This window comes from Equus przewalskii, chromosome 32 (assembly GCF_037783145.1).
Source record: "Equus przewalskii isolate Varuska chromosome 32, EquPr2, whole genome shotgun sequence".
Lineage (NCBI taxonomy): Eukaryota > Metazoa > Chordata > Mammalia > Perissodactyla > Equidae > Equus > Equus przewalskii.
The window spans coordinates 22663393-22690753 of record NC_091862.1 but is presented as its reverse complement, the minus strand read 5'-3'; the positions used below and the strand labels follow the sequence as shown (position 1 = coordinate 22690753).

General features: G+C 42.5%; 1 protein-coding gene and 1 pseudogene across 8 annotated transcripts in view; one reads left to right on the top strand and one right to left on the bottom strand.

Moving 5' to 3' along the window:
- Positions 1–27361, top strand: part of AIG1 (androgen induced 1) — a 227621-nt gene that overhangs the window by 179242 nt on the left and 21018 nt on the right. For 5 of the 8 annotated variants that reach the window (XM_070602818.1, XM_008531714.2, XM_070602819.1 and 2 more), the window contains one exon: positions 6924–7039. The exons of the other annotated variants lie outside the window; for them this stretch is intronic. In XM_070602818.1, coding sequence (XP_070458919.1) covers positions 6924–7039 — 116 coding nt within the window. The remainder of the gene's footprint in view (positions 1–6923; positions 7040–27361) is intronic. 8 annotated transcript variants of the gene reach the window in all.
- On the bottom strand, positions 3134–3638 carry LOC103558506 (large ribosomal subunit protein uL11-like; annotated as a pseudogene).

The window sequence follows — 27361 nt, the reverse complement described above, 5'->3', positions numbered from 1 at the left end:
TATCCTTGAAATTTGTTGAGGCATCATACAGACTCTCTCTCACCCTATCCTCCAGGCAGGTCCAGTCACATCTCCAGCCTGCCTGCAGCCTGGGTGCCCACAAGAATGCAGGTGCTCGGTGACGCAAACGCACACTCACACACAGCCATCCTTCGCCTTTTTATTTATGATCAAAAATAAACTTGTCATAGGGACATTGTCATAGGGATATAAGAAAACGTAGATGTCCTGACAACACGAAGGCAAGAACTGTGTCTACGTACGTGGGGACCACCATGAACACTACTCCACACCCGGTAAACCAGACGCTCTGGGAGCCAGGCCCAGCAGTCTCATTTTTAACAAGGTCACCTGGGGATCCGATGCACACGTTACTTTGAGAACACTCCCAGAGGTCTGCCTGTGTCCTCTGCATGTTGCAGATGCAAATAAATGGACATGGGGCTGCCAGCTCCATTATTACCCAACTAGGCAAGGGCTGGTCTGGTACACCTCACATTCAAAGCTGATTTTGCCTCCAAGGAAGAAAACACTTCTATCTGGTGTTCATATGGTCTGGGGGCAGTATTCTTCTATTAAAAAGAAATATTTTGGAGAGAAGGAGAAAGACCAGAGAAATGGCAGTTGAACATATCTTCAAATTTTGTTAATTATTTTTTGTATGTACACTCTGGTTACAGCTATAGGTTCTAGAGCTCTAAAATCATCTTGAGCGGTCCCCTAACCATCCATCTCACTTGCCTCAATTCACACCATCACACCGCATAGTTTTAATCTTTCTGTTTATTCCATAGCAAAGCTTATTCTAAAACTTCCCTTTAGTTTATAGGCCACTGATGCCGCTACAGATAATCAAAATGTTCTTCCCAGCAGCAAGTCCAGATCCTTCTTGTGTGGTGTAAATCCCTTTCTTTAATACTGTTAAATACCATTAAATTCCTCCATCGGTACCTAAACTTCCTACTCATCCGTCTCTCCATTTTCCCAGCAAAAGAACATCTGTCAGTAAAACAAGTCATTTAGCAGTTAGAGAGCACGGCAACGCCTTATAGACCATCTGTTCCTGTGCGTGGACCATGCAGCTCGCGTGGTATGCAAGAAAATTGGTGTGGCACAGGGACATGGTGTTACGTAATATTGAATCACACATTGAAAAGGTAATTCCCTCTCAATTATCTTCCAATCCTGATTCTGTTTAGGAGAGTCTCTATTTCACGCTAGTGTGTCTTTGACGCCCTCTAACACTTACTAACATCCTTCTCTAACACAAAGAGAGCAGGCCTCAGAATCAGAGCCTTTCAAGGCGAACATATCTAGCAAACATTAATTAGGATCTATTAGTGTTCATTGTATTTGTTTTTGTGGTTATCTTCTATTTATGACAAATGGCATTCCATTTATGAGAGTTTATATAAAGTTTACTTTTATTTTTACCTTTATTTTAGAAAAAATGTGAATAGAGTAAAAAGCACTTTTTTAAAAAAATCAGGTAGCATATTACTGGGCTGTATTATGACTTTTGACTTTTGCAGCCTGTAGGCACTTTGCATCTGTGAGTCCTTTCCTCCATTTATATATCTATATGTGTATAAATATATGTATACACCAATGCAGTCATAAAGCAGTATATATATAATATGTATTTATGTATTTTGTAATATGCATTATGTATTATACATATGTACATATAATACATATAGTACATATAATACATACGTATTTACATATTACATATATGCTGTTTTGTGACTGCATTGGTATAAAGATGAGGATAATCTTCAACTCTAAAAGTTCATTTTTTTAATTCTGATTTTAACATAAATTAAAACATTTTCATAGGCCCTGGTATGTTATATTGGTTGTTAGTGCCGTCGAGTGGATTCCAGCTCCTAGCAACCTTGTGGACAACAGAGCAGAACCTGCCCGTCTTTCTGCTCCATCCTCTCCCCTTTTGGCGCTGTATCAGACAAGGCTCTGCTGCTATCCACAGGGTTTTCATGGCCAATTTTTTCATAAGTGGGTGGCCAGGTCCATCTTCCTAGTCTGTCTTAGTCTGAAAGCTCCACTGAAACCCGTCCACCATGGGTGACCCTGCTGGATTTGAAATACTGGTGACATAGCTTTCAGCAACATGCAGCTGCCACAGTGTGATAGCTGACAGATGGGTGACATGGTTCCCTGACCAGGAACCTAACCCAGGCCACAGCAGTGAGAGTGCTGAATCTTAACCACTAGACTACCAGGGCTGGCTAGTATGTGATATAGTAAAACCTAAAACATTAGTTCTTCATGACTGAAATTTGAGATGCACTGATTTAATCTAGTTCCCTCATTTTACAGAAAATACTACTGACTTCACCAGTGTCTAAGAACCTGCCTAAAGTCTTATAGTGAGGCGGGGCATGGTCAGAACCAGATCCCCATGCCAGTTTTCTCATCTTTCCACTTAAGAACACTGCTTTCTTCCTTGCAGCCTCTTTTCCAAAAGGCGTTTTCTTATCCCATTTCCTTCACATCATAGTTAAGTCCTGGGTCCTTCTTCAAATCCAGCCCTCTGCTCAGGTCTGAGCATCTCTGTGCAGAGGTGACACCACCTGGTGGATCCCCTCCTCAGGTAGACCTTTGCCTTGGGATGCTGGTCTGTTCATGGCACTAATCACTGCTCCACAGAGGGAACCCACCCAAACCCCGTTAAGAAAGACACAAAGATGCAAAAGCCCAAGAGGGACTTGGGCTTCCCTTTTGGGACACAATCTTCAAAATACAGTCTCATTAAAATTCACAGCACTGGAAGAATTAGCTTAGGATAGAGTAACACTTACATCTTAGACTAGTACTTTCTAGGCCAGAGTTTATAGGATGGATCAAGGGTTTCCTCCATGAGCTGTCAACCCTTTATCTTACTTACCACTTAAAAAAACAGTCAAACTTCAGTAACTCAGCTGCTGGACAATTGTTCTATTGACAAGGTACTGCAGAAAATAGTCCAATACAATTCTTATGAGCCCATTCTGGCAACCAGACTTTATCTCCTTCTTTGTTTATTCAAAGTGTATCTACACTTGTCTGAGAAAACTGCAAGTTAAAAGGTATTTGTGTTTGAGGAATGGAAACAGATCATTCTTGAGTCTGCTTTTTTTTTTTTTGATTGTCAAATGATCTTTTATTGAAATATTTTCCTTTGTACTTCTTAAGTAGCTGGACATTCCACCACACCACTGTTGATGCCATCTATGATGTCATGAGGGTGTCAGCCATCAACATTGCAGCCCACAGACTGGGTTTCTCTTTAATGTTCCAGAGAGCTCTCTGGCTACAAAGATCGGTGCTGCATCTGTCAGGCAACGTTCACAATCTCATCAAAAGTGCTATTTCCACAGCGCCTCACGATTTTTCCTTCTCTCTGTCTCTGCACGGTTTCTTAAGGGCTTGAATGATAGGACAGAGGCAGACGGTGCCACTCAGTCAGGACCTGTCTGTTCTGAATGGTCAAGTTCACTATAATCCCCAGACTCTTCGTCACCTGTTGCCTTGGGATGTCATCACCAACCTTTTTTAGAGACAGACCCAGGGGGTCCAATCTTGGGGGCCAGGACAGACGTGGCACCAACTTCTCCACTTGTGCACCGCAGGTACATGACTGATCTCGGTGAAGGAGAACTTAGGTGAGGTGGCAGAGGTGGCTGGTGCTGGATGAACCCAGATGCGGGATGACCAACAAAGTCACACGTTGGCCTCCTTCAAGCTGAAAGCCGAAAGAGCTGCCTCCAATCGTCTTTAACTATTGTTGCATCCCTGAAAGGTTCTGACTTTGTGCCAGCTGATTTTATTGTTTCTTATTATTCAGAATGTTTGCATGCCACAGGAAAGAACACATTTAGCAAAATATGCTTTTTACGGTGAAGACCTTTTTGTTTATTTTGAAGCTCTACCAAAAAATAATTTGGTCTGTTGAGAGACAGCACCAGCGATATTCAATCATGCATTCCCACAAGTTTATTGATTCTGACGTCTTTTAGAGATCTAATTCTAGTGTAGAAAACAGAGTGTGGGATTTGGAGGCAGACACAACTGATCTGGCAGCCTCCCTCCAGACACGCTAGCTTTGCCATCTTGGACAAGAAGGGTGAATCTTCTGAGTCTTCGTTACCTTATCTTCAGAATGGAGTGAGTCATTCCCACCTCAGAGGTTGTTTTAAAGATCAAACTATCTCAACAAGTATTTATTGAGCACCTCCTATGTGCCAGGCTCTTTTCAAAGTGCTGCAGATACGGTAAACAAAACCGTTTTTCACAGCTGATGGTCTTGAAGGAGTTGAATATTTCCTTCCGGGTTCTTAAGTCATTGAAGCAGAATGTTGCTTGGGAGTGGGTTAGAACTGGATTTCTCGTACCCATAGTTCTAAAATAATTATCCCCATTGGTGCTACAGAGTTTGAGTTACAACTGAGCTGCTGAAAGTTACTTAGATTCAGCAGGACCATTCATAGATTTTTACCATTTTCTTAGTTCATAAAGCTGTAGTTACCTGTAAGGCAATGTTTATATCTGCAGTAAATATTTTGCATTCTATTTACTTTTATTAATATATACTGTTTATTGGTAAACATATCTTGTGTTATAAATATTTAGAGAGGGAGATATACATTCATTAATGCCTGAAAATTCTGAACGAGAAGCTGTCACTGTCACCTTGATGTAGAAACATCTTCTCCTGAGATTTTCTACTGGCCGAGCTCACACAGGCACAGCTAACCACAAAAAGACCTTTTATCAGCGGTTATGTCACTGATGGAACAAGTAGCTCCTTTTTAGTGGTGATGATGCCAATGATGAAGTGATCTGGAAAGATCCTCATTTTTCTGAGAGATTTTCTGCCTGGCATCATCAAAGTACATCGTAACTTTTCCAAATATGACATCTGATAATCAGCACATAGGCCAGATAAAATAATGATAACTGGATAACTAAGAATATTCACACGGGTTATTTGACCTGATATAACTTTATAGAAAAATGGATGATTTTCTACTCAGTTTGGAGCAGTGAATGAAGAGGTAGAGTTTAGACAATTTTAATATTAGTGAGTCAAAAATAACATTATCATCGTCCTATAACCCACACAGGCCGTCAGAGTCAGCATTACTTCCAGTGTCAATGTTTGATTTGCAAGGATTGTTCAGTGTAAGATTTGATAAAACATAGCCTTATTGCTAGCTGTATATTTGAATTTTATATAAGTGCATCATTGTAAAACTGTTGTTGCCGTCTGAATTTGTTGATGAAATTCCAGGCTCATGTCATCTGAGGTGACTACATGGCAGTGAAAAACCAATAGAATAGATCTTTAAAATACCTTCTGCCTCTGTATCAGCACACATGGACATTCTGTGTGGTTCCCTTCAGAGCTAATTCTACTGTTTTAAAACAATAATAGAAAAACAAAACATAAGGAAATATAAAGCTACCCAACTCGGCAATCACCCACCTGCCATTCTGAGCATACCATACTCTAATTACTAATGTATTGGCAGTCAGAACAGTTATCTGGAGAGCATTTAAGGCAATGAATTTCCGCTGTCTTAATATTTCCTACAAAATCATGCCTTTCTATTTTTTCTATGACTATAAACAATAAGTTGCTCCAAAGATGTTCACCTTGATATCCCCAACATGTCTTTTCCTGCCAGGGCGTACCTGCCACCTGGTTTCATTTTGCTATAATACTTATTAGAGTTTAAAATTCACAGCATTCAGTTTCCTGCCCTTTCCTTGAATATGCAAACAATGCAGCAAGCACAGACAAAGATTCTTTCATGACTATTAAGGAGGTACTAAACAGAATTCAAGCGTGCTAATGGTTCAGCTTTCAGTTCTGCCATCTTCTTACTCTTGAGAAACTCTCCAATGTTAGAAGGTAAATCTATATTCTGACCCAGTTTTACCTAAGAAGCTCCTTGTCCTTTATATCCGTTCACCAAATTTAAATACCAAGAGTACTTGACTTTTCTTTCTTCTTACCATATGGATGCGATAAATTTCTTCTCTACCCTGGTCCACTGAACTGAGTACTTAGAATGGCCACTGGGTCCAAAAGACAAATGGGAATGTTCCACCCAGCTTCTTTGGAGTCCACCTTGAAACATCATCTCTAAATCTGTGCACTGCTGATACAAACTGGCAGAGCCTTTCTGGAAGCTAATATGGCATTATTTCCTAACCTGCTCCTGGTACGCACATAATTGGGCATTACGTATCAGTAGTCTTAAAATCTTCATAGCCTTTGACTATAAGAAAACGGTTTTAACATTCAGACAAAGACTTCTGCAAAAGATATTCATCATGACATTTTTAATAAATGAAACATTGAAAGTTTTTTACTACTTAGTGTCCAAGGACACGAATTGGTTAAATAAATTTTGGTACATCCATAAAATGGAGTTTTAAGCAGCTCTGGTCAGGGTTGATAGTCTGGAAGGATTTTAAAAATGGCATAACAAAAATCTGCATGCTACAATCCAAAACAAAATTGCATGCACAGTATGATCTTAACTACGTAGAAATAATATGAGCGGGGCGGGGGGGGGGGGGGGAAGGACATGTACCAAAATGTTAACAGTGGTTATTTTTATTCCTTTCTTATGTTCCAATATTTCTCCTATACATCTTTCTACTCTGTCCAAATTTCTTGTAAGAGGCATAAATAAAATAAAATTTCAAAAATTACAGAAAAAAATGGCAATGGAGCAATTGATGCAGTCTGTGTCTTCCCGCCCATTCTCCCTCTTTGGCGAACTGTATGCTGCTTTCTGCGATGGCACTTTTGCTAGGAATTTACACTATCTGTTCTCCTACTGGAGAAAAAACAGCTATCGAGGGGCAGTGATGAGAATCTGTGTCACCTGGTCTCTGTTCTTTTTCAGCACACAACGGTTTTGCCCTTTATATTAATCGAGATGAGGACATCACACCATGCGTACCCCAGCAGGAGCAGCGGACTCGCCGCCATATGTACCTTCTCGGTTGGCTATATATTATGGTAAGGATGGTGCCTGCTGGGCGTTCGTATTGTATGAGATTTTACTCTGCTAAATTTGGGCACATATTTCATTATGGATATAATCACTAACAGATTCACACTGTGTGCCTCATTTGGTCCAAGACCTGGGCTTTGTCTCATTTCCCCAGATGCTTATATTTTTAGAAAGTGTGTGCCAAACCTCACACAGCAGGAATTTGTGGCACCATCCCATGTAAGCAGTGGCCCTTCCAAGGCTACGTTTTTCGACTCTTTTTCAAACTAAATGTTTTTCTTGGACACTAGTTTTATTGCTTAAGGGCTTTTTTGCTCGGGAGTTTTGTTGTTGTTGCTTTTGTTGGGGAGCAGGGGATTTGCAGCAAATGCAAATGAGGACAGAAGAAATGACCTCTTAGAGGAGTGACTTTCAACTTCATAGGAAACAAATGAAAATGTATATTTTCCTGAGTCAGTTTACAACCTAGTCCAGAATTAGCCGTTACAGATAGCATGTATTTAACGGTTATGTTTTTAAAAATTGGGGTAAATAAATCACTAAAAAGCTCCACTTCATCTGTTGGGCATGAAAAAATGGCAAGTATGAGGTGCCAAATTTATCTGATAAAAGAGTTTTTGCCTGATGAGTTTACTTAACATTAATTTCAGTTCTTACCATGTTTTAACGTTTCAAAATTATTTATCTTAAGACATGGAATTTCTTTTTGTCTTTATAATTCCAAGTCCTCTTTGATATATTAGCACACACAGAAGAGGTCCCTCCCGTCAGCCTTTCTGCCTCTTGGGACGCTCTTGTCTTGACTTCTGGGTCACCATCCCCTCCTTTAAGCCTGAAGGGCTGGGTAACGTTCTTCCAAACACCCCAGAACTGTGCTTAATGCCTCCGAAATCCCAGGGCGCTTTAGGAGGCCCAGGCTCTGTGCAGTGTTTTGCTCCAGCCAGCCCAGAAATATAAAATAAAGGTCAGTGCAGTACTTCACATGCTTTGCATGAATGATCACATAATGCCCCAAATCTGAACAGAAAGGGAATTTCTTCTAGGAAGTCACGCCCTATGGCTGGACCCAAGGGGGACACCCGGGCTACAGACCCTAACAAACATGGGATAATGTTCATTCTGTCTGCTCCTCCATCTACGAGTCAAAGACTGTTCGCGAGGACTGGAGAATGTTTGCTTTCCTAGTCACTTTCTAGGTTTTGTTTTCCCACCTAAAACGTTAAGTACTGACTTCCTCTAATAGAAAATGTCTAGATGATCAGGGCTCACAGGGGAAGTGACGTCTTAAAGATGAATTTGCATGCTTTATCCATGTGAACTGGATATTCAGATGGCTCTGATCTCTCAGAAGAGTCAAGGAAGGAAGCTCTGCAATTACTCCAGGAAGGTTACAGTGTTTCTGACACATCTGGAACTGTCTGTAGCATTAGTTTAAAAATTAAATACTCTTCTCCTCTCCCCTGCAAACTACAGTCTCATAACTTTGCTCTTTTATTTGCTTACCTATAGGAAGGGAAGGTTTTTTACTACGGGTGTATTGCTGTGAATTCATTGCATGCCATTAAATTATCTGAATGTTATAGAGCCCCAGAGGTTTCAGGAACTGTGTACCTTCTGATGGCCTTTTTTCCACTGTGCGTACAATCAGTCCACATTCCAAAGAGACACGTGGGAAATGCCACATAGTCTTCATTATGGACCCCCAAGATCCCTCATTAAAATGAAGCATTACGCGCACTCCTCATGCCAAGCAAGGCTTGCCAGCTCTGTTCCCTCCCTAAGCAAACCAGGACTTGTTTGGACATGTATTTGCATTAACCAGCAAATTCTCTCAGATATGTTCTGAGGAAGCTTTCAAAGTAGACTTTTTCCTTTGGTGTTCTGCCCTAGGCATTCACAGCTATGCCAAGAGTTAAACAGTGCCCTGCACATCATGTCACATTATATAAATCCAAGGATTTTAATTGTTATCAAAAAGGTACTGGCTCTCACTCCCTTCCAGACGTACCAGTGACACAACAACAGAAGGTTCAAGATATGAAATCTTTTGATAGCATACCAGGATTGTAAATGGACATTCCAGAACGTCATGCCAAAAGGGAAGAAAGCATTCTACTTAACATGCACTAATTGTAAAATAAATAGGATCTCCCTTAGAATCATCGGGATGCTTGAGCTGAATCTGTACCTCAGAGGCTGCTGGCCAGGCTGTCTATCTCCCTTGCTCCGACTTTAGTGTCTCCATTCTTACAAGTCGCCCTCCCTATCTGCGTCTCTTCTCTTTTTGGATTTGCATAAGGAGAGTTGAGGAAGTTAGGGAGACTGGACCTTTCCCTCAAAGACTGGAGTCCATGGAGCTTCTACCCTCAGTGGCTCCCTTTCCCAACTCCTGTCTCAGTCCTCCCCTAGCTTGGCATCTGAAGTCATCCTGGACTCCTCTCATGCCCCCTTCTACCTCTCCGCCACACTTCTCCTTCCACTTACCCAGGTGTCTGGGACACAAACATCTCCTGTCCATTTGTGGTGGACTCTTAACTCCTTTTCTGCACACCTCTCTCCCATCATCACTCCTGCACATATTTCTCTACACCCTATTTTGTGAGATTTCCCCTAATAAATGAGATGGCCCGTATTATCTCATGCAGGATACAACACAGAGGTGCCCTTGGTTTCTAATGCAACAGTAAGTATCAGGAACCATAACGAATACCATTCTTTTGATCACTGTGCCAAGTGCTTTTCAAATATTATCTTATTTAGTTCCCTAAACAACCCTTTGAGACAAGCATTATCTTGCCCATTTTACAGATACAGAAATTAAAGCTTAGGGAGATTATATGACTTGCTCAAGGAAAAGCCACTGGGTTGTTGCCAGAGCTGTAGTGCAGCTGAAGCAGTGACATCTGGTAGTTAAGCCCACTTCCCAGGTTTGAGTCCTGACTCCTCCACTTCAACTTCCTGGGCTTTAGTTTATTGAGATATAAAATAGGGACCAGGCTGGTATGCATGTGCCTCGTGAGGCAGTCTTGAGGACTCGGTTACAGTCCGTAGAGCCATAAAACAATGCTGGCACACAGTCGAAAGTGTCTGCATTTGCTGTGATCAGTTCTGAGAAGCTGCTCAACAAGTAGCAGCAAGAACACGTAATGTTTCCTCATCAGGAGTTTGAGAAATTTTAGTTTCGATGCCGTAAGTTCTTTCTCTTCCTTCTACTCATTCTCACTCACTTGTTCACTCTTCACTTTAAAAATCCAATGCAACCCTAAAGGACATGAAAATAGCGCTTTTGTTTGCTTGCTTGTTTTTTAAGTTTAAAAGGACCCTCAAGAAATGTTAAAGGAGGGATGGGTAAAAGAAGGAGCTTTAAGATCATGGGCTGTGGACTGCTGTTACCGCCTAGTTGATAATTACAGAAGGGACAGCATCCTCATTCCGCTTGGTGCGTGCCTCCTGGTGGCCAATCTGTTCCTTGGCTGCGCCCTCCACCCCCACCAAGGACCTCAAATCCTTGTCTCCCTGTGGTACTGCTGCTGTGCACTGTTCTGGTTTTCAGTCTGCAGGGTACAGAAAGAGGAAACTACCCCAGATCCAAGGAAATTTACATCTCCAAGCGTTTGACATTGGGTCTCCTCTGTCTTGAGGATTCTTCTAGCCCCTGGCCATGCCTCCCCGTACAGTGGCTTCTCATTCAATCAGAGCACACAGGAGATCTCAGGGGTCATGCGTAATACACGCCGAGCATTGTGTGCAAGGTGTGGTCAGAAGCAAGGAGGCATTAGTAAAGGAGGGGAGAAAAATGCATGCCGGGAGTTTCTTCTTAAGGATAAATATTTCTCATCACTGCATGAGCTTATGTAAAGCAAAATAGGGGTTTCTGTTGTCTCAGGGCCTCAATGATCTTTGATAAATTCCATATTCAGCTCTCATTACCCCAAATGTGTCCCTTGTACAACTTTCCAACTCAGAAAATAAAAGTAAAATCACAAGGAAGTGTGATCTTTCTTTCATGATATGAACCTAAATTGTCCCAAATCAGAATTCTCTCTCCCACCAAACTTGCCTCAGCCATGCAATTTCAGATTATTTTTTGTTTTCTTGTTGAAACTTTTCTGTATTCCCTCAAATTTCTACTGGAAATGTGCATTATTTTTCTAAACAGGGAAAAAAATTCTCAGAAATAAAAATAAGAATGTACTCAAAAAGTCTTGGAAAGAATTTTTAGCATAAAATTTGCACCTCTTCACAAAGAAAATTAAATTTTAGGCCACATTAAAATCTTCCTATTTCACTGGAAGCTTCTTCACCAAAGAAATCTAGCCACTATGTACTTGTTCTCCTACAGCAGATGACATGTCTCTCTGTTCAATTTGAACCTTTCACTCCACCGTAACTATCTGCGCCGTTGACTTTTACATCTGTAGTAGTGTGCAAGTCTTCCTGATTTCTGGCATTGGAGAACTGGTCCAGCTGAAAGAATCAGGTGACAGGTACCTCTCATTCTCAAGAGAGACACATTTCTTGGGGCTTGTAAGAGACAGCTGAAGGACTCTGCTCCCTTACCCATTACCAAAGCCATCCACCCTCTTTGCCATGCCCATCTTCTTCACCCACCTCCTCACCTGGCTGGTCAAGACAGAGAGGGTCTTTGCAGTTTTGATTTTGGGGTCTAGGAGAGTCATTGGGGAAGAAAATGCCTCCCCACGCTCACCAAAGCCAAGTGTGAGAGATTCCAGGAAAATTCCTGGTACCCATCGGGGGTGAGACAGGAATCTGATTAAGGAAGCTGACTTGCTAACCTTCCTTATGCCTCCTACCTGGGCGAGGAAGAGAGCGTTGGAAGGATACGTTGGGGGGAGGGAGGGGCAGCAGTAGGGCAGCCTATGGCCTCGTCATTGTATGTGGCCAAAATGGATGAGTTTCTTGTGGATCTGTTTTTTTGGTTTTTTTTTTTTTTTTGGAGGAAGATTAGCCCTCAGCTAACTACTGCCAGTCCTCCTCTTTTTGCTGAGGAAGCCTGGCTCTGAGCTAACATCCGTGCTCATCTTCCTCTAGTTTATACGTGGGACGCCTACCACATCATGGCTGCCAAGCAGTGCCATGTCCGCACCCGGGATCCGAACCAGCGAACCCCGGGCCGCTGAGAAGCGGAACGTGCGAACTTAACCACTGCGCCACCGGGCCGGCCCTTCTTATGGATCTGTTTTGCCATAGAGGAAGGTCACTGGGCTTGAGCTGTCGTGTTGGTGGGCCATCCAAGAAGGACAGTCCCTGGGCAAGGGTTTCTCGGCAGCCGGAAACTGTGAAGTGTACTACTGTGGGCAGGAGCCAGGGGGTATGGAAGAGAGCGAGCTGGAGCCAGCTGGCTCTGCCACATACAGAACCACTGCAGTGGAGAAGCCCTTCAGAGATCCCTACAAACCTCGCAAGTATGTACGCCAGGCAAAAGTGAGCATCTGAACATCAGCCTCACAGCATTTATCAGTGGGAATTTGGTATTAACTAGAGAAACAAGGGAAACCACTTGCACAACCATGGGCAACGAAGTCAGGAGATGTTCATCCTTCTCCCATTTCCCCTCTCAGACCCCCAGACGGGGAAAGACATCCCAGAATCAAGCTGTGCCTGCACCCTCCCCTCCACTTGAAGGTACTGGTGTGGAGGGCAGAATGAAATTGCAGAGTCCCCTCCCACTCAAGGCTAGTTTATTCCTGGTGTGTTCAAGGAAGGAAGGCCAGTGTGTTGGAGCAGAGCAAGGGGGCGAGTGAACAGAGATTTCTGGGAGTCAAGAGAGGATCATGTATGGCCTCATAGGGCATTGCAAGGACTATGTCCTTAATTCGGAATGAAATCCAGAGTCATTGGAAGGTTTTGAACAGAGAATTGACATGATCTGAGATGGTTTTGTTTGTTTATTTGCTTTTTGGTGAGGAAGATTGGCCCTGAGCTAACGTCTATCACCAATCTTCCTCTTTTTTTTTTTTTCTCCCCAAAGCCCATAGTTGTATATCCTAGTTGTAAGTCACCCTAGTTCTTCTATGTGGGATGCCACCACAGCATGGCTCGATGAGCGGTGTGTAGGTCTGTGCCCAGGATGCAAACCAGTGAACCCCAGACCACCAAAGCGGAACACACGAACTTAACCATGGGGCCAGCCCCTGAGATGCTTTTAAAGGATCACTTTAGCTCCTATGTTGAGAATTGATTAGGGGCAAGGATGGACCAGGACATCAGTGAAGGGGCTCTAAAAGTAATCCTGGTGGAGGATGTTATGGCTTGGACCAAGGTGATAGAAATGGTGGCATGAGAAGTAGTGGGATCCTGGATATATTTTGAAGATAGAGTCAACAGAATTTCCTGTTTAATTAAGATCAAACCTAAATTAAACTCTGGGCTCCTTTAATACCTTTTTAAGTTGATGTGATAGGCAGAATAACAGTCCCCAAAGATGGCCACGTGCTAATCCTTGGACCCTCTGAATATGTTAGAGGAGTTTGCAGGTGTAATTACATTAAAGACCTTGAGATGAGGAGACTAGCCTACATTATCTGAGTGGGCCCGATCTGATTATCTGGTTCTTGAAAGGGGAGACCCTTCCCCAGCTGTGGTCAGATATGTGACTGCGGGAGAATAGTCAGAGAGGTGTGATGTGAGAAGGACTCAAACAGCCGTGGCTGGCTCTGAAGATGGAGGAAGGGGCCCACGAGCCAAGGATTGTGGGCTGCCTCAAGCAGCTAGAGAAGTCAAAGAAACAGAGTGTCCTCTAGAGGCTGTGGAAAGGAAGGCAGCCCCGCCAACATCTCAACGTGAGCCTCGTGAGAGCTGTGTTGGACTTCTAACCTACAGAATGGGAAGATAAATTTGTGTTATTTTAAGCCACAAAGTTTGTGGTAATGTGTTAGAGCAGCAATGGAAAACTTACACACTTGGGCAAAGCACTTAGTCTTTATAATAGGGCCTCAGTTTCCTCATTTGAAAAAGGAAGGTGATGATATTTAGATAGGATTGCTGTGAGAATCAGAAAAATGGATTTAAAATGCCTGCCACATAATTGGCACTCAGTACAGGAGCCATTGTTGCTGTTCTGTGTATGTGCTGAGAATACTCAGCCCTTAGGTAGCCCAAACTCAGCCCCTCTCTGACTGCTTCTTCACTCGTTGACCTGTCACGCCCACTCTGGGAGGTCAAGGTCCAGGTCCTTGAAGTCAGACACTCCTTGTTCAGTTCACTTCTTCCTCAGGGCTTTTGAGCAAATTACTTTATCTTCTCTTAGCCTCACTTTACCACCTTTCAAATGGGAGCTGTGGCTGCCTCTAGAATTGCTGTGAGGATTAATGAGCACATAGGAGCACTCGGGAAATAACAGTATCTTTCCTTCCTCGTAGGTAACAGAAATCCTAGAGGAGTCTGTGAGAAAGGCCCACGTCTTTCTCTCTCTTCCCCACCACGCTTGTGTCCTTTGTATCCTCTGCTCCTAGGGATTTTGGCCCTGCTTCTTGGTTCATGTCTCCTTGCAACCTATTAAGCATGCTAAAGGGTTTTCTGAAAGCTTCTTTTGGTTCATACTTCGTGATCTCCCAAGCTCCGCTTTTCCCCTGAGAATTGAGAATATCATTGCTTTCCCATTATTCTGATCGGCTTATTTTTACAAACACTTTTTTGAGAGTGAGTTATTGTTTTCTCATCCTCTAACAAGAAGTAGATCTAGACAATTGAGGGCTCGCCAACGGAGAGCAAGCGTGGCTTGCACTAGGCCCGCAGGGTGTCCGCTTGAGAGCGGGTTGAATCAGTTTCTTAGATCCGCCTCTGGACAGAAAGCCTTGTGTCTATAACCATCTCAATTCCCAGTATTTATTATTCTGAGTTTCATCTTCTCCTCCCCCAACAGCTGGTTCGCAGACATTCTGGGTGTACATGAAGTGCTAGAATTCTCCTTATGCTATTAAGCATGCCCCCCGAGAGTCATTTTATATGTGGTTATAATCCTTCCCACTCTCTTCAGCATCCCTACCCTACATCCATACCAAGACCACTACTTCTTTTCCCTGTGGTCTTCTGGAATCACCAGTTTGATGCTGCTTGTGTCCTTGATGCTACTTGGCAGTTTTGCTTTGTATTCTCCAGCCAGCTCTGCGCACTCCCCTCCACCGCCCTCTCCGAGTCCTCTCTCAGCAGATGGCCTGACCTTTTATTTCACCGACAATATGAAAGACTAAACAGGAACTCTCAATTTCTTTCTGCAAACATCCTTTCTGTACCCACCATCTCCTTGTTCCCTGTGACAACAAGGCAAGAATTTCTACTCCTTCTGACAGGCGACCCTTCCCTCTGTGCTCTGGCTCCGCCCCTCCCAGCTCTTTGCCCATCCATCATCACTTCGTTCTGCTGTAAGTTCAGTCTCATTCTCAGATCCCTCCAGTCAATGTTTGAACACCCACTGGTCCTGGCCTCCACCTTAAAAAGATTACTCTTCTGGGACCATGCCCTTTTCCATGTAGCTATTGCCCTGTCTCCCTACTCACAGCCAAGTTTCTCCAAAGAGTTGTCTACACTGTCTCTACTCTCATTTTCACACTTAGGAGACAGGGCAGTGTAGCCATCATGACAATGGATTCATGCACTGGACAGCCTGAGCTGAGATTCTGCTTCTGCCATATGACTTTGGGCAAGTCACTTAGCCTCTCTGTGCCATCATTTCCTCATTGGTAGAGTGGTGTAATAAGAGTGCCTACCTCACAAGGTGGTCATGATGACCAAAGTAATATTACTCTTTAGTAGCTGTAAGGCACTCAGGACAGCACCTAGCACCGAGTGCGTGCTCTCTTATGTTATTATTATTAACCCACTCCAATGTGGCTTAAGCTTCATTACTTCAGTTAACCTTTGCTGATGTCACCAGTAACTTCTGTTGTGCTGAATTCACTGAGTGCTGTGTAGACCTCTTCTCAACTGATCTTTCAGCAGTTTCGATACTGAGACATCCCTCCTTCCTGAAACACTCCTCCCCTGACTTCGATGATATAACCATCTGTCTATTTTCCTCCTGGTTCTCAGGATGATCCCTCTCAGCATCGTTGGCTGGCTCTCCCCGCTCCCCAAACCTCAGCGTTGGAGTTCTGTGGAGCTCAGTCCTACATTGTCTTCTTTTATTTATTAATTTTTAAATTTTATTGTAGCAAGAATCCTTAACTTCAGATCTATGCTGTTAACCTGGGTCCTTTCCTTTCACTACCTCCTCTCCCTAGGTAAACCCATCCGCTCCATGTTTGCAAGTATCTCCGTCCCAGATCTCCAGCTCAGAGCTCTCCTTACAGTCCTCTCACGCTTAGCAATTACGGACATAACTCATGCCATACCTGCTTCCCCAACCACGCCCCCAACCTGTATCCCCTTCGCATTGCCACAAACCCAGTCAATCATGGCAGAAATCTATGAAACGTTCTCAACCCATCTCTCCTAGGCCTGCTACAGAGAGTCACTCATCAATTTATGGCTCCTCTGCCTCCAGAGTACTTTCAGAATGCTTACGCTTTGCTCCCTCTCCGCTGCCCCACCATGGTGTCGGCTTCAGTTATCTGTCTCCTGAACCCCTGCATAGAGCTGGCATTTCCCCACCTCCATCCCTGTCTATCCACAGGATCTCTGAGTGATCTTTAGAAACACACGTGATCATGCCACTCGCTTGCTCAGAGAGTGTGGATGAATTCCCATTGCTTCTAGGGATAAAGTCCAAAATTTCCTTACATGGCTTAGGTGGCCCTGTATCACCTGACCCCGCTGACCTCTCTAGCTTCATCCTACCCTCTTCCCCCTTTGCTTACTAGCTCCAGCCTCAGTGCCTTCTCTCTGATTGTCAAGAGCAGTGTGTTCCTCCCACCTTCAAAGCTTTCACCAGCCCCGTACCACCACCCAACCCTTCTTCTCCCCTAGTCATGTCTCCCACATTATTAATTCCAAATCCTACTCATCCTTCAGGTCTCAGCTTAAATGTCTCTTTCTCAGAGAGGCCTTCTCTGATTCCCAACACTTGGCCCAGCCTCTCTATGGTCCACTACTGTGGCCCGCTGTTCACTTCTGTCTAAGGAGTTAAAAACCAGTTGTGGGAAGGTTAGTTGGTTAATTTTCTTTCAAAGTCTGTCCCCCAAAACCCCTCCTCTCACTCTCTAGAGCAAGAGAAACATCAGCAGTTGAAATGATCTTGAAGAAAATAAAGAGAACTTCCTCGTCTAATTTCCTAAGGGTTAATACAAGCACATTTTCTTTAGACATCGCATCAATCAAAATGTCAGAGAAAATATCCTTAAGATGGATTGATTAATAAGAGAAATCGTGACAGTATGTAAGTTTTAAGTGCAAGCGGAAAAAGTAGGGAAAATTACATATACACACCTACCTTATGCTTCACTCAGTATAACCATATAAAGTATTTACAATACTCCTACCATCCGTTTCTCTAATATTGAACTTCAGCCTTATTGTCTCTTCTCCCACCTGCCAAATTCATTTAACTTGCCAACTGAAGCTGATAGACTTGTAGGAGGAGCCTCACAGACTGCACTCCTTGCCAGAGTGACATCTTATATGCAAGATGACCCAGTTCAGGCAATAAAATACATTTCAAGTAGAGGAAGGATCGTTTGTTAACCAAATTATAGTCTCTCCATTTCCCTGAGGGGTGCCTTCTCCATGTCTTTGAGAGTGTGAGAGTATTTTGAAGGCTCAGGCGGTATTCTCTGGTGGCTGCATGGGGGGATCATGTGAACATCTTTACCGTGACCCCAGGCCTGCCCAGGGTCCCCTTCAACAGATGATTTCCACAGCCTGCAATAACAGAGAAAAACAGTCCCCAGGCATTTGTCTCTCCAGCACCCATCAGTACTGTGCTCCCAAGAAGCACAAAAAAAAATTGATTGAAAACAAAATATGCAATTCAGATGAGGAGATTTCCGCACCAGATTTGAGCTTATACCCCAAAAGTCAAAAGAAATTTAGAGCCAAAGAGACCTTTTGTTTGAGATATAATGGAAATGACAAGAGAAACTTGATCTAAAACAACCATGCGAACCTCACTCTGTACATGTAAGTAGGCCCATTTCCCTAACAATTTTCAAAGTAAGAGAAGGAACTAGCTTCATTGTTAACATCATAACATTTTAATTCTCGCGTATTCTGAAAGCTCTGGGTCCATGTTGACACCCAGTGAAGTTCATTAACTCTCTCAAACAAGTGTTTATTGAGCCCCTACCATGTGTCAGGCAGTGTTCTGGGTGCAGGGGGTAAACAGTGTATAAAGCTTCAGCTCTGCCCTCAGGGAGCTGAGCGTCTACCGAAGGATACAGGGAAATGAAAACGCAATTACGCTGCAGTAATTCATAAGTAATTGATAAGGTCTATTTATAATAGCAGAAATACAGGGTCTCTGAGAGCCCAGAGGAACATCCCCTAACCCAGACTTACAGGGTCATGAAAGGCTTCCCAGAGGAGGTGAGATGGAAGCTGGCCCCTGAAGTTGAATAAGAGTTAGCCAGCCGAAGGTGCAGGATTAGAGTGTCCGAGACACTCTGGCCTAGACACAAGAAAGAGGCAGCCATAGGCCGGCAAAGAAGTTCAGTGCACCTGGAGCCACTGAGGATTTGCCCTCCTCCAATCACAACAATCTAAATTCTACCTCTGCTCTCTCCACCGAAACTGCTTTCATTTTACCTCTCCACAATGTCCTTCTTTCAACCGGTTTTTTTGTGGTTGGTTGGTTGGTTGGTTGGCTGGTTTGCCCATGTCCTGTGATGCCAGGCTCTACCTGGGGGCTCCTTCTCAACCACTTTGGCAGGCCCCATTGATCTCCCCACTCCCTAACACTCAGACCCTCTCAGCAAGCTTTTTCATGCTGCCTCCCACCCCCTTCTACTTCTTGGCCAGAGTGTTTGTTTTAAAATGCAAATCTGATCATGTCAGTCCTCCTACTTAAAACTCTTCAATAGTTTGTTTGTTCCAATTTGGGGTGTTTTTTTTTTCTCTTTTGATGGCACTCTTATGTTTCCTTAACCATGACATATCTTTGGGCTGTGACATTCTCACCTGACAGTAGAAAAACAAGATGTGTAAGTCATCCTTAAAAGCTGAGAATTACGTACAAAAATCTTATGTAAATTAAGACAATGCATAAATTTACAGGTACAAATACAAGTCATCTTGCAACTATAGTAAGTAATTTAGCCCTGTGATATTCTTCTGGGAAAACATTGGATAAGAAAGAAAATGGAATCCAAAGGTTTGGATTCACTATGTATTCTGGCTCTGCTGGAACACTGCAAGAAAGAAGTGACAATTCATTCATAAATTCTCGTCAGCCTCTAGAGAAATCCAGGAATTGTCATTAGCACTCTGTTCAGATCTGATTAGGCCCTAGAGGAGTGAACAGCTCACAGGAAATTGTCAGTCAGTCAAAGAGCCATCACATCAGGCCAGTCCCTTCCGTAAACACATTACCCTGTGACTCCCTTTGTCACACAAAATGCCCTACCAGATGTACTAAACTTTAAACCAAAGGTATGTGCAGAACTTTAGAAAGTGTATTATAAAAAATAGTTAACTTGATTACAATGTGAAATGGTGCTATTTGCCTGTCTATCAGACAATGACAGGTGTCTTTTTAAAAAGGCATATTCCAGGTAGATGAGTCTGACATAGATGTATACCTCTGCCAGAGGAAACTTGTCCTTGTGAACCAACTCGTACAGAAAGTGCAGTGTATACACCAGCAGGCCATTTAAAAGCTTTTGCAGTGGCCAATGGACAGGCCAAACTCATTAGAGTCCTATTTGCTAATCCACATCTACTGGAACGTCAAGAGAGTAGCCAGACACTATTTGCACTAAAAGGAGTGATCATTTCAGTTTTCATTGTGATTGGTTACAGGGCTGTGACATCTGTTTGTGTTCTAAGGTCAGTAACACCAGAATACTTGGTAATGCCACCAGACCAGACAGTGCATGTTGTGTTGACATATAGGTCCTTTCTAATAAAGCTTTACATCTTATGGTTGAATTGGAAGCATTCCCATGAAATGCCAGGATTCCATGCCTAAGAAGGATGGCTAGAAAGAGCTTCTGGATCTAAGACCCCCTCACTGCCAGAGAGCCTCAGCTGGCATCAGGAGCTGAGTTCTCTTCTCCAGGGAGCACGGTAAGCAGCGGTAGCTCCTGTGTGACACCCAGGACAGGGAAGTACCACTCCTCCTTGACGACATGTACAATGTTCTTCTCTGCTGTGGTAGTGAAGCTGTGACATCTTTTTCTCACAATCTTTAGAAGTATTCTTCCAAGTCTCAGATAGCTGGGTCCAGAAATAAGATGACATGGAGCACGTGTAACCTTCATAGATGGGCATTTTGTGGGTGACACCATCACCCAAGTCTGTGCACCCAGCAGTGTATGACCAGGGGCGTACAGGGCCAGCACCACCAGAATAGCTGCATTCGTAGCTGGGCTACTGAAGGTGTCAAACAGGACCTATGACAAGTAGCCTTGAGGTTCAGAGGAGCTTCACTAAGGAGAACATGGTGTTTCTCAGGAGCAACAGGAGTCACTGCAGAAGGTGTGATGTCAGGTTCCCCATCTCACCCAGTAGGAAAAGAGCCACGTTCAGTAGCATTCTTTGGTGGCAGATACCTCTCTTGTTCTGGGTTTTTCATCAACCGTGTGGTTCTCCTTTTGCTCTGCCCCATACCTACCGTGACATCCAGCTGTCTTGGGCAATGAACAACAGAGGGCAACTAGGCACAGTGGTTATCGTCCCCAGCAGAAGACACCTTTGCTCATGCCTGAGCCACTGTTGCTGGCTCCACTGTTGCTGGATTCCACTGTTGATGAAAAGAACAGTGATTTCTAGATTCTTTTTGATACTTGCATCTGCTGTGTACACATAGATGGAGAAGAAGTGGGAATGAGGCAGTGACAGCATCTGGAGAGCTTTTCATTGCTGGAATCCTGAAGGGGCCTCAAAGACCCTGTGTGATCATGCTCCTCTTGCCTCAAGACATTCACACGTGCTCTTCCCTCACCTGTCGCTCTATTCCTACCCAACCCCTTCACCTACCAAAATCCCACCCAGCCTTGGATTTTTACCTTAAATATCACTTCTTCCAAGAAAGCTGCTCTAGTCCCCCAGTCCCGTTTGGGTCTGCACTGCTTCTTCGCAATTGCTTATTTGGAATTACTCCTTAAATGGCTGCTTTCCTTCCAGACGGTGGAGTCCTGAGGATGGGAGCTGTGCCTCTAGTGTTCATTGCCACATTCCCACCTCCTAGCAAAATGTTTGGCTCAAAGCATTTGTTAAACACAGAAATGAATGAATGAGGAAAGGCTGTAAGCAAATGTTAAGGTTTGGTGGCTGCAAGCTAAGTGAGTGGTTATGTCTTGGCTTCCATTTTCTTCATGATGTGAAATGATCTAAATGCAAGGAGGAAGGTGGGTGACGTGGATGGGCCTTTTCTTATTTGTTAGTTTTGTTTTTTTAAGAAAGAAGGATATCATAAACCCCTGTTACCCATCACCTAGCTTCAACAATTATCAATTTGTTGCCAAACTTGTTTCATCTACACCTCTACCTTGTTGGTTTTTTATAGAGATATATTTTTCATACCATAGAATCCACCCTTTGAAAATGTACAATCCAGTGGTTTTTAGGATATTCACAAAGTTGTACAACCATCACTACTATCTAATTGCTGAACATTTTTATGGCCCCCCAAAGAATCTTTGTGTGCTTTAAGCAGGCACTCCCCATTTTCCCCTTCCCCCAGCCCCTGACAATGGCTAATCTACTTTCTATATGGGTTTCCTTTTCTGGACATTTCATATAAATGGAATCCAACAGTATGTGGCCTTTTGCGTCTCGTTCCTTTCACTTATCGTAATGTTTTCAAGGTTTGTCCACATTGTAGCACGTATTAGTACTTTGTTCTTTTTCATAGCCAAATAATATTCCATTGTGTGGATATACCACAATTCATTTATCCATTCTTCAATTGATGGACATTTTGGGGCTGTTTCCACTTTTTTGGCTAAAGATGGATGTGCGAAGGGATAAAGTACTCACATGTTAAAGGGAGAAAGAGCAAACAGGGACGCAGAAGGATTTCAGGCCGCAGGGAGGGCCTGGCTTCATTTAGACCACAAAATAATGCTGCACGGTCATGCAAAGTTATGGAACACCAAAAGCCTTTGAAGTGAGCTCTGCCTCTTCCCTAGAACTCCACACACTGGTTGAACTAAACTTCTTATAGTTCCGTGAACCTACCTTGGTCTTTCTCACCTTTGGCATTTGCGCGGGGACCATTTTCTTCTGTGGGGACCATTTTCTTCTAGGTCTCACCCTCACCTGCAGTCTATCTTTGAGTCTCAGATAAGATGTTACTTCCTCCAGGAAACCACCCCCCGACACTCTGGGTTGGTGTTAGGTGCCCCTTTCTAATACTCCCATGGCATCCCCTAATCACCCCATCATAGCACTTCCAGCCCTGCTTTGAAACCTCACCCCTGCCCCACCACTGGTCTATAGGCTTGTGGGCAGGAACCACTATGACATTCTCCATGTTATCCCCAATACCCAAGACAGTGCCTGGTGCATAACTTGGGCTCAGTAAATTTGGAAGGAACAAATTAATGAATGAATGATATGTACTTTCAAAATCATGAATCCATGAGGATCAAAGATGGTGAGAACTGGGGCAGCATAGTAATGTGGATCTCTTTCCAACACAATGGTGGTTGCGATTCTTCAGAGAGGAATTTTCACACCTTTAAAAATAAGTGAGAACTGGAGTGACTAATGTTTGTCAAAACATATTTGAACAAGTTTTCCATCAAAGTTGAAAATAAATCTTTCAGATGTATTACCTTATCAATTCTTCCATGTTCTATTCTTGAATGAAGGTTTCTAGAACAAAACTGGAAGCGGCAAGAGGCTATTCACCCAGGTGGACACAGGTACAGAAGCATAGAATACTAGCCTGGCTCACATATAATCCAGCATTAGAGATAGCCTCTAATCAACGTTAGAGAGGGTGAAAGTGCTTTTTCAAAAGAAGGAAAACTTCTAGTGATATGCACCGCCCCCCATTACCATCAATTTTGTTAACTCGATTTTGTATTCCTTCTTGTTAACTCAATTCAAATTTTGCCTCTGTATACTCCCAAAAATTATTAAATTATGGAAAAATCAGGATTTTTAGTAGCATATTGAGTTAATAGGGATCTCGTCTGAACTTGAGCAAATAAATCATTCTTTAAAATATCTACACATATAAAATACAGCTACATTTAAAATATTGCATGCTCTAAGCCTTTGAATGAATTTCCCTTTGAGGAAGGCACTGTGTAGAGGAAGAAATATCTGACACATACACATTAAATGAGGTTGAGCTATTGAAATGGAGCAGGCAAAGATGCAGCCTCCTAGTTTACTTTTAGCAATTTGTTTCCACATGCATGCATCTTTAAACTAGCTGTGTAGCTTGTTTCCACAGGAGACAAGTAGTGGGAGATGGCCTTAAATTGACTCTTGCTTTGCAATCCAAAGTATATCTTAATGCAAGTCCCCTTGAGCTTATCTAATAATGAGGTTGGACAAGAATAATGCTGGCTCAGATTGCAATGTTCAAGGCATTCATTAAAGTTAATAATCAGTGCTCTTGTATAGAAGCTTTGTGCCTAACGTTGATCGGCCCTTTATTGTGTGGAGTTTGCTTGTATTGAAGTAGCAAGGAGCTCACCACAAAGGCCATCAGGTAGGTTTCCATGGTAGCAGTCCTTCTTTGTTATTTCCATTTGTAACAGAGACAGTATCCAAATGCTCACTGAGTCACTGCTTAATGAAGAGAAATAGAAAATTGGGAATGCCGGTATAGCCAGGAAGCTGGTCTTTGGGTGCAACACTTGGAGAGGGCATGCTGTCTACTCAGATTTTCTTTTACGCAGCTGTCAACTAAGCAGGACTAGTGTCCTTTTGACCTTATGAATGACATTCAGTGGTCTCCTATTATTGCTTTAGGGACAAATAGAACTAAATGATAAATAGAATAGTTTCATCAGTGCTGAATCTTATGAAAGACAAGTTTTGATTGTACACTAAGAAGAGTACAATATAAAACTATGGAAGAAAAAAATCAACTTCTTCAGATAGAAGGATAACGTTGAGTAGTGAAAATAGCTTTGGATTTTTTTGCGTTCATGTATGTGTTCATTTTTCATAGTAACTCAACACCTGAATTTGCTCATTGTTTTTGTTGTCTATATAAATGCATTCTGGTGTCACTTCCCTTTGGTTGTGAGTCGATTATCTGAGCGCATAGCAGCACACGGGAGCTTTATTATGCAGCCCGTCTTGTTCGGACAGAGATCAACAGAGAAGTCAACCGGTACTCAGTCTTTCAAACAAACAGAAGAAGATACTAAAGCTTAACATTGTTCTTATATTCAGTCTTGCCAAAACGTCATTTCTGCCACTTACTCAGGGGAGAGTAAAAACTGTGACTCTTAATTTAATTTAATTTTCACCTTCCGACAGGCTAGGAGATCTAAAAACATTTAGGAACTGGTAGGATTTTAGTGCTTCAGTTTTAGCTACTAGGAAATTTCCACAGGGTGTTGTATGGCATTCCCTTGTAGTTTGAGCCTTCATTATGAATGGCCTACACAGATGTAACATCCGTGGGGGTATGTAAAATTTCTGCCGTATTCTGAGTATATTTTAAAATAGTTGCAAAAGAAAACTTCAGTGAGATGGACAAGAGAAATTAATAGGGAATTAGATGCGAATTTGGCCAATGAGGCAGCAATGGAAAGGACCCAGGACTGAGATGAAAGAAATTTAACCTGAATCAAGGGTTGAAGGTTTCCAGGTGGAAGTTGTTAGGAAGCGTCCCTTCACCTTTCAGGTGGAGCAGATGATAGAGCAGGTGGGGGCATCCCACTGGACAGACAAGAGTGAGATCAGGGCAAGGGAGAGATTCAGGGTTAGCAGGGCTAGAAGCTGGAGGGACTTACTGACCAAGAAGAGGGGATCCGGGGAGAGTGTGAGAGGGAGGGTGTGGAAGGAGAGTCTCCAGAGCCAGGCCAGAGGAGAAGCCAGCCTGATAGAATCCTGCACAGCTTCCAGAAGCCTAACAATGACCCACACCACTCTTTTGGAAAAAAGAAGGAGTGTGCAAATCACCATTGTTTTCTCATTTAGTAAATTACCAAAAATCAACGTTTTTGTCTCTGTTTAATGGATAGAAATTTAACATTTCTCGCATGTTGAATGCAGGCATCAGTGTTGAGGTGGAAATACTCTCTACCTGTTATTCTAAACCATCTTCTTTATGAACTTACCTTCATTCGCTGATTTATTTGTACTACAAATATATACAGTATTCACTATGTGTTGGCTCTGCTAGAGGATAGAGACTCAAAGATGAATGAGACCCATGCTGAAAAGCCAAGAAAACCCCTTGTGTTTGTGACAAGGGGAGTGAAAAAGTAACCATCTTGAAATACACCCAGAGCATTCTTAACAACAAAGACCTTCACAGGAGAGAAGACTTGACCAGAGCCTTATAGACCTGGGGGAAGAGCAATTACTTAACTCTAGCCCCCTCTAATTTCTTGTCTCCCAGCCCAGGGACACAGGCCCACTAAAAGACTAAGACTTAACCACATGATTATAGAAGATATCCCCACCCTCACATCTACTGCCACATCAACAGGGCTTTAGGATAGTAGTTGATTACAACTGAGAGAGCTCGAGACACAGACTCTATTTAAGAAGGAGCTCTTAGGGAAACTGAAAGACTAAGAGGAGAGAAAAACAAGCAGAAAAAAGGAAATTGGAGCCTCTGGCACCTATGGCGATAGCAAACGTTAAACACAACCCAGGTCCTAGTCAGACTAACACACTCAAGTTCTATTTGCCTCAATTTCTAATACTGGAAACATCATGTCTGACTTTCAAAAATTACAAAGCATGATAATAGTAAAGAAAAAATAGTCTGAAGAGACAAAGCAAGCATCAGAACCAGATGTGGCACAGATTTTGGAATTATCAGACAAGGAATTTAAAATGACTATAGTGAATATGTTAAGGGCTCTTGTGGCAAAAGTAGACAACGTGTAAAAGCAGGGGTATTGTGAGCAGAGAGTTGGAAACTTTAAGAAAGAATCAAAAGGAGATGCTGCAGATCAAAGACTCTGTAGCAGAAGTGAAGAACCTTTGAGAGGCTCCTCAGCAGACTGGACACAGCTGAGGACAGAGTTAGAGAGCTTGACAATATGTCAATAGAAACTTCTCAAACTGAAATGCAAGAGAAAAAAGAATGAAAAAGATGGAACAGAATATCCAAGAACTGTGCAGCCATTTCAAAAGGTGTAACGTACACAAAATTGGAATACCAGAAGGAACGAGAGAACAGAGCGGAAGAAATACTTGAAGTAATAATGGCCAAGAATTTTCCAAAATTAATGACAGATACCAAACCACAGATCCAGATCCAGAGAACACCAAGTAGGACAAATATCAGAAAATCTACACATTACACATTCAGCCTGCAGAAGACCAAAGACAAAATCTTGAAAGAAGCCAGGGCCTGGTGTGGGTGAGTGGGGACACGTTTTACTTATAGAAGAATGAGAATAAGATTCATAGCATACTTCTCATCAGAAACCACTGCAAGCAAGATTTATTATTTATAAATAAATAAATTTATTTATTTCAAATAAATAAAAATATTTATAGCGTTAAAAGAAAAGAACTCATCAGCCTAGAATTCTACATCCAGCAAAATTATCCTTCAAAAGTGAAGGAGAAATAAAGGTTTTCTCAGAAAAACAAAAACAGGGAATTCATTGCCTGCGGATATGCCCTAGAAGAAATGTTAAAAGATGTTCTTCAGAGGGAAAGAAAATCATATAAATCCAAGACTTTGATCTATATAAAGGAAGGAAGACTATAGAAACAGTAATAAGTAAAGGTGAAATAAAATATTTTATTTTTCCTGTTCTTAATTGATCTGTTGGTGAACTATTGTTCAAAGTTACAATAGTAACAGTGTACTGGATGATTATAGTATGTGGATAAGTGAAATGAATGACAACAAAGTTACAAGGGGTAGAAGGGAGGAGTTGAGAACACTCTGTTGTTGATTACCTGCACTACCTATGAACTGATATTTGAAGGTGGATTTAGATTAGTTGTAAATGTGCATTGCAACTCTAGAGAAACACTAGAAAAAATTTATGAAAAGAAATATAATTAATATTCTAAAGGAGAAAAGAAAAACAGAAGCATGTAAAATA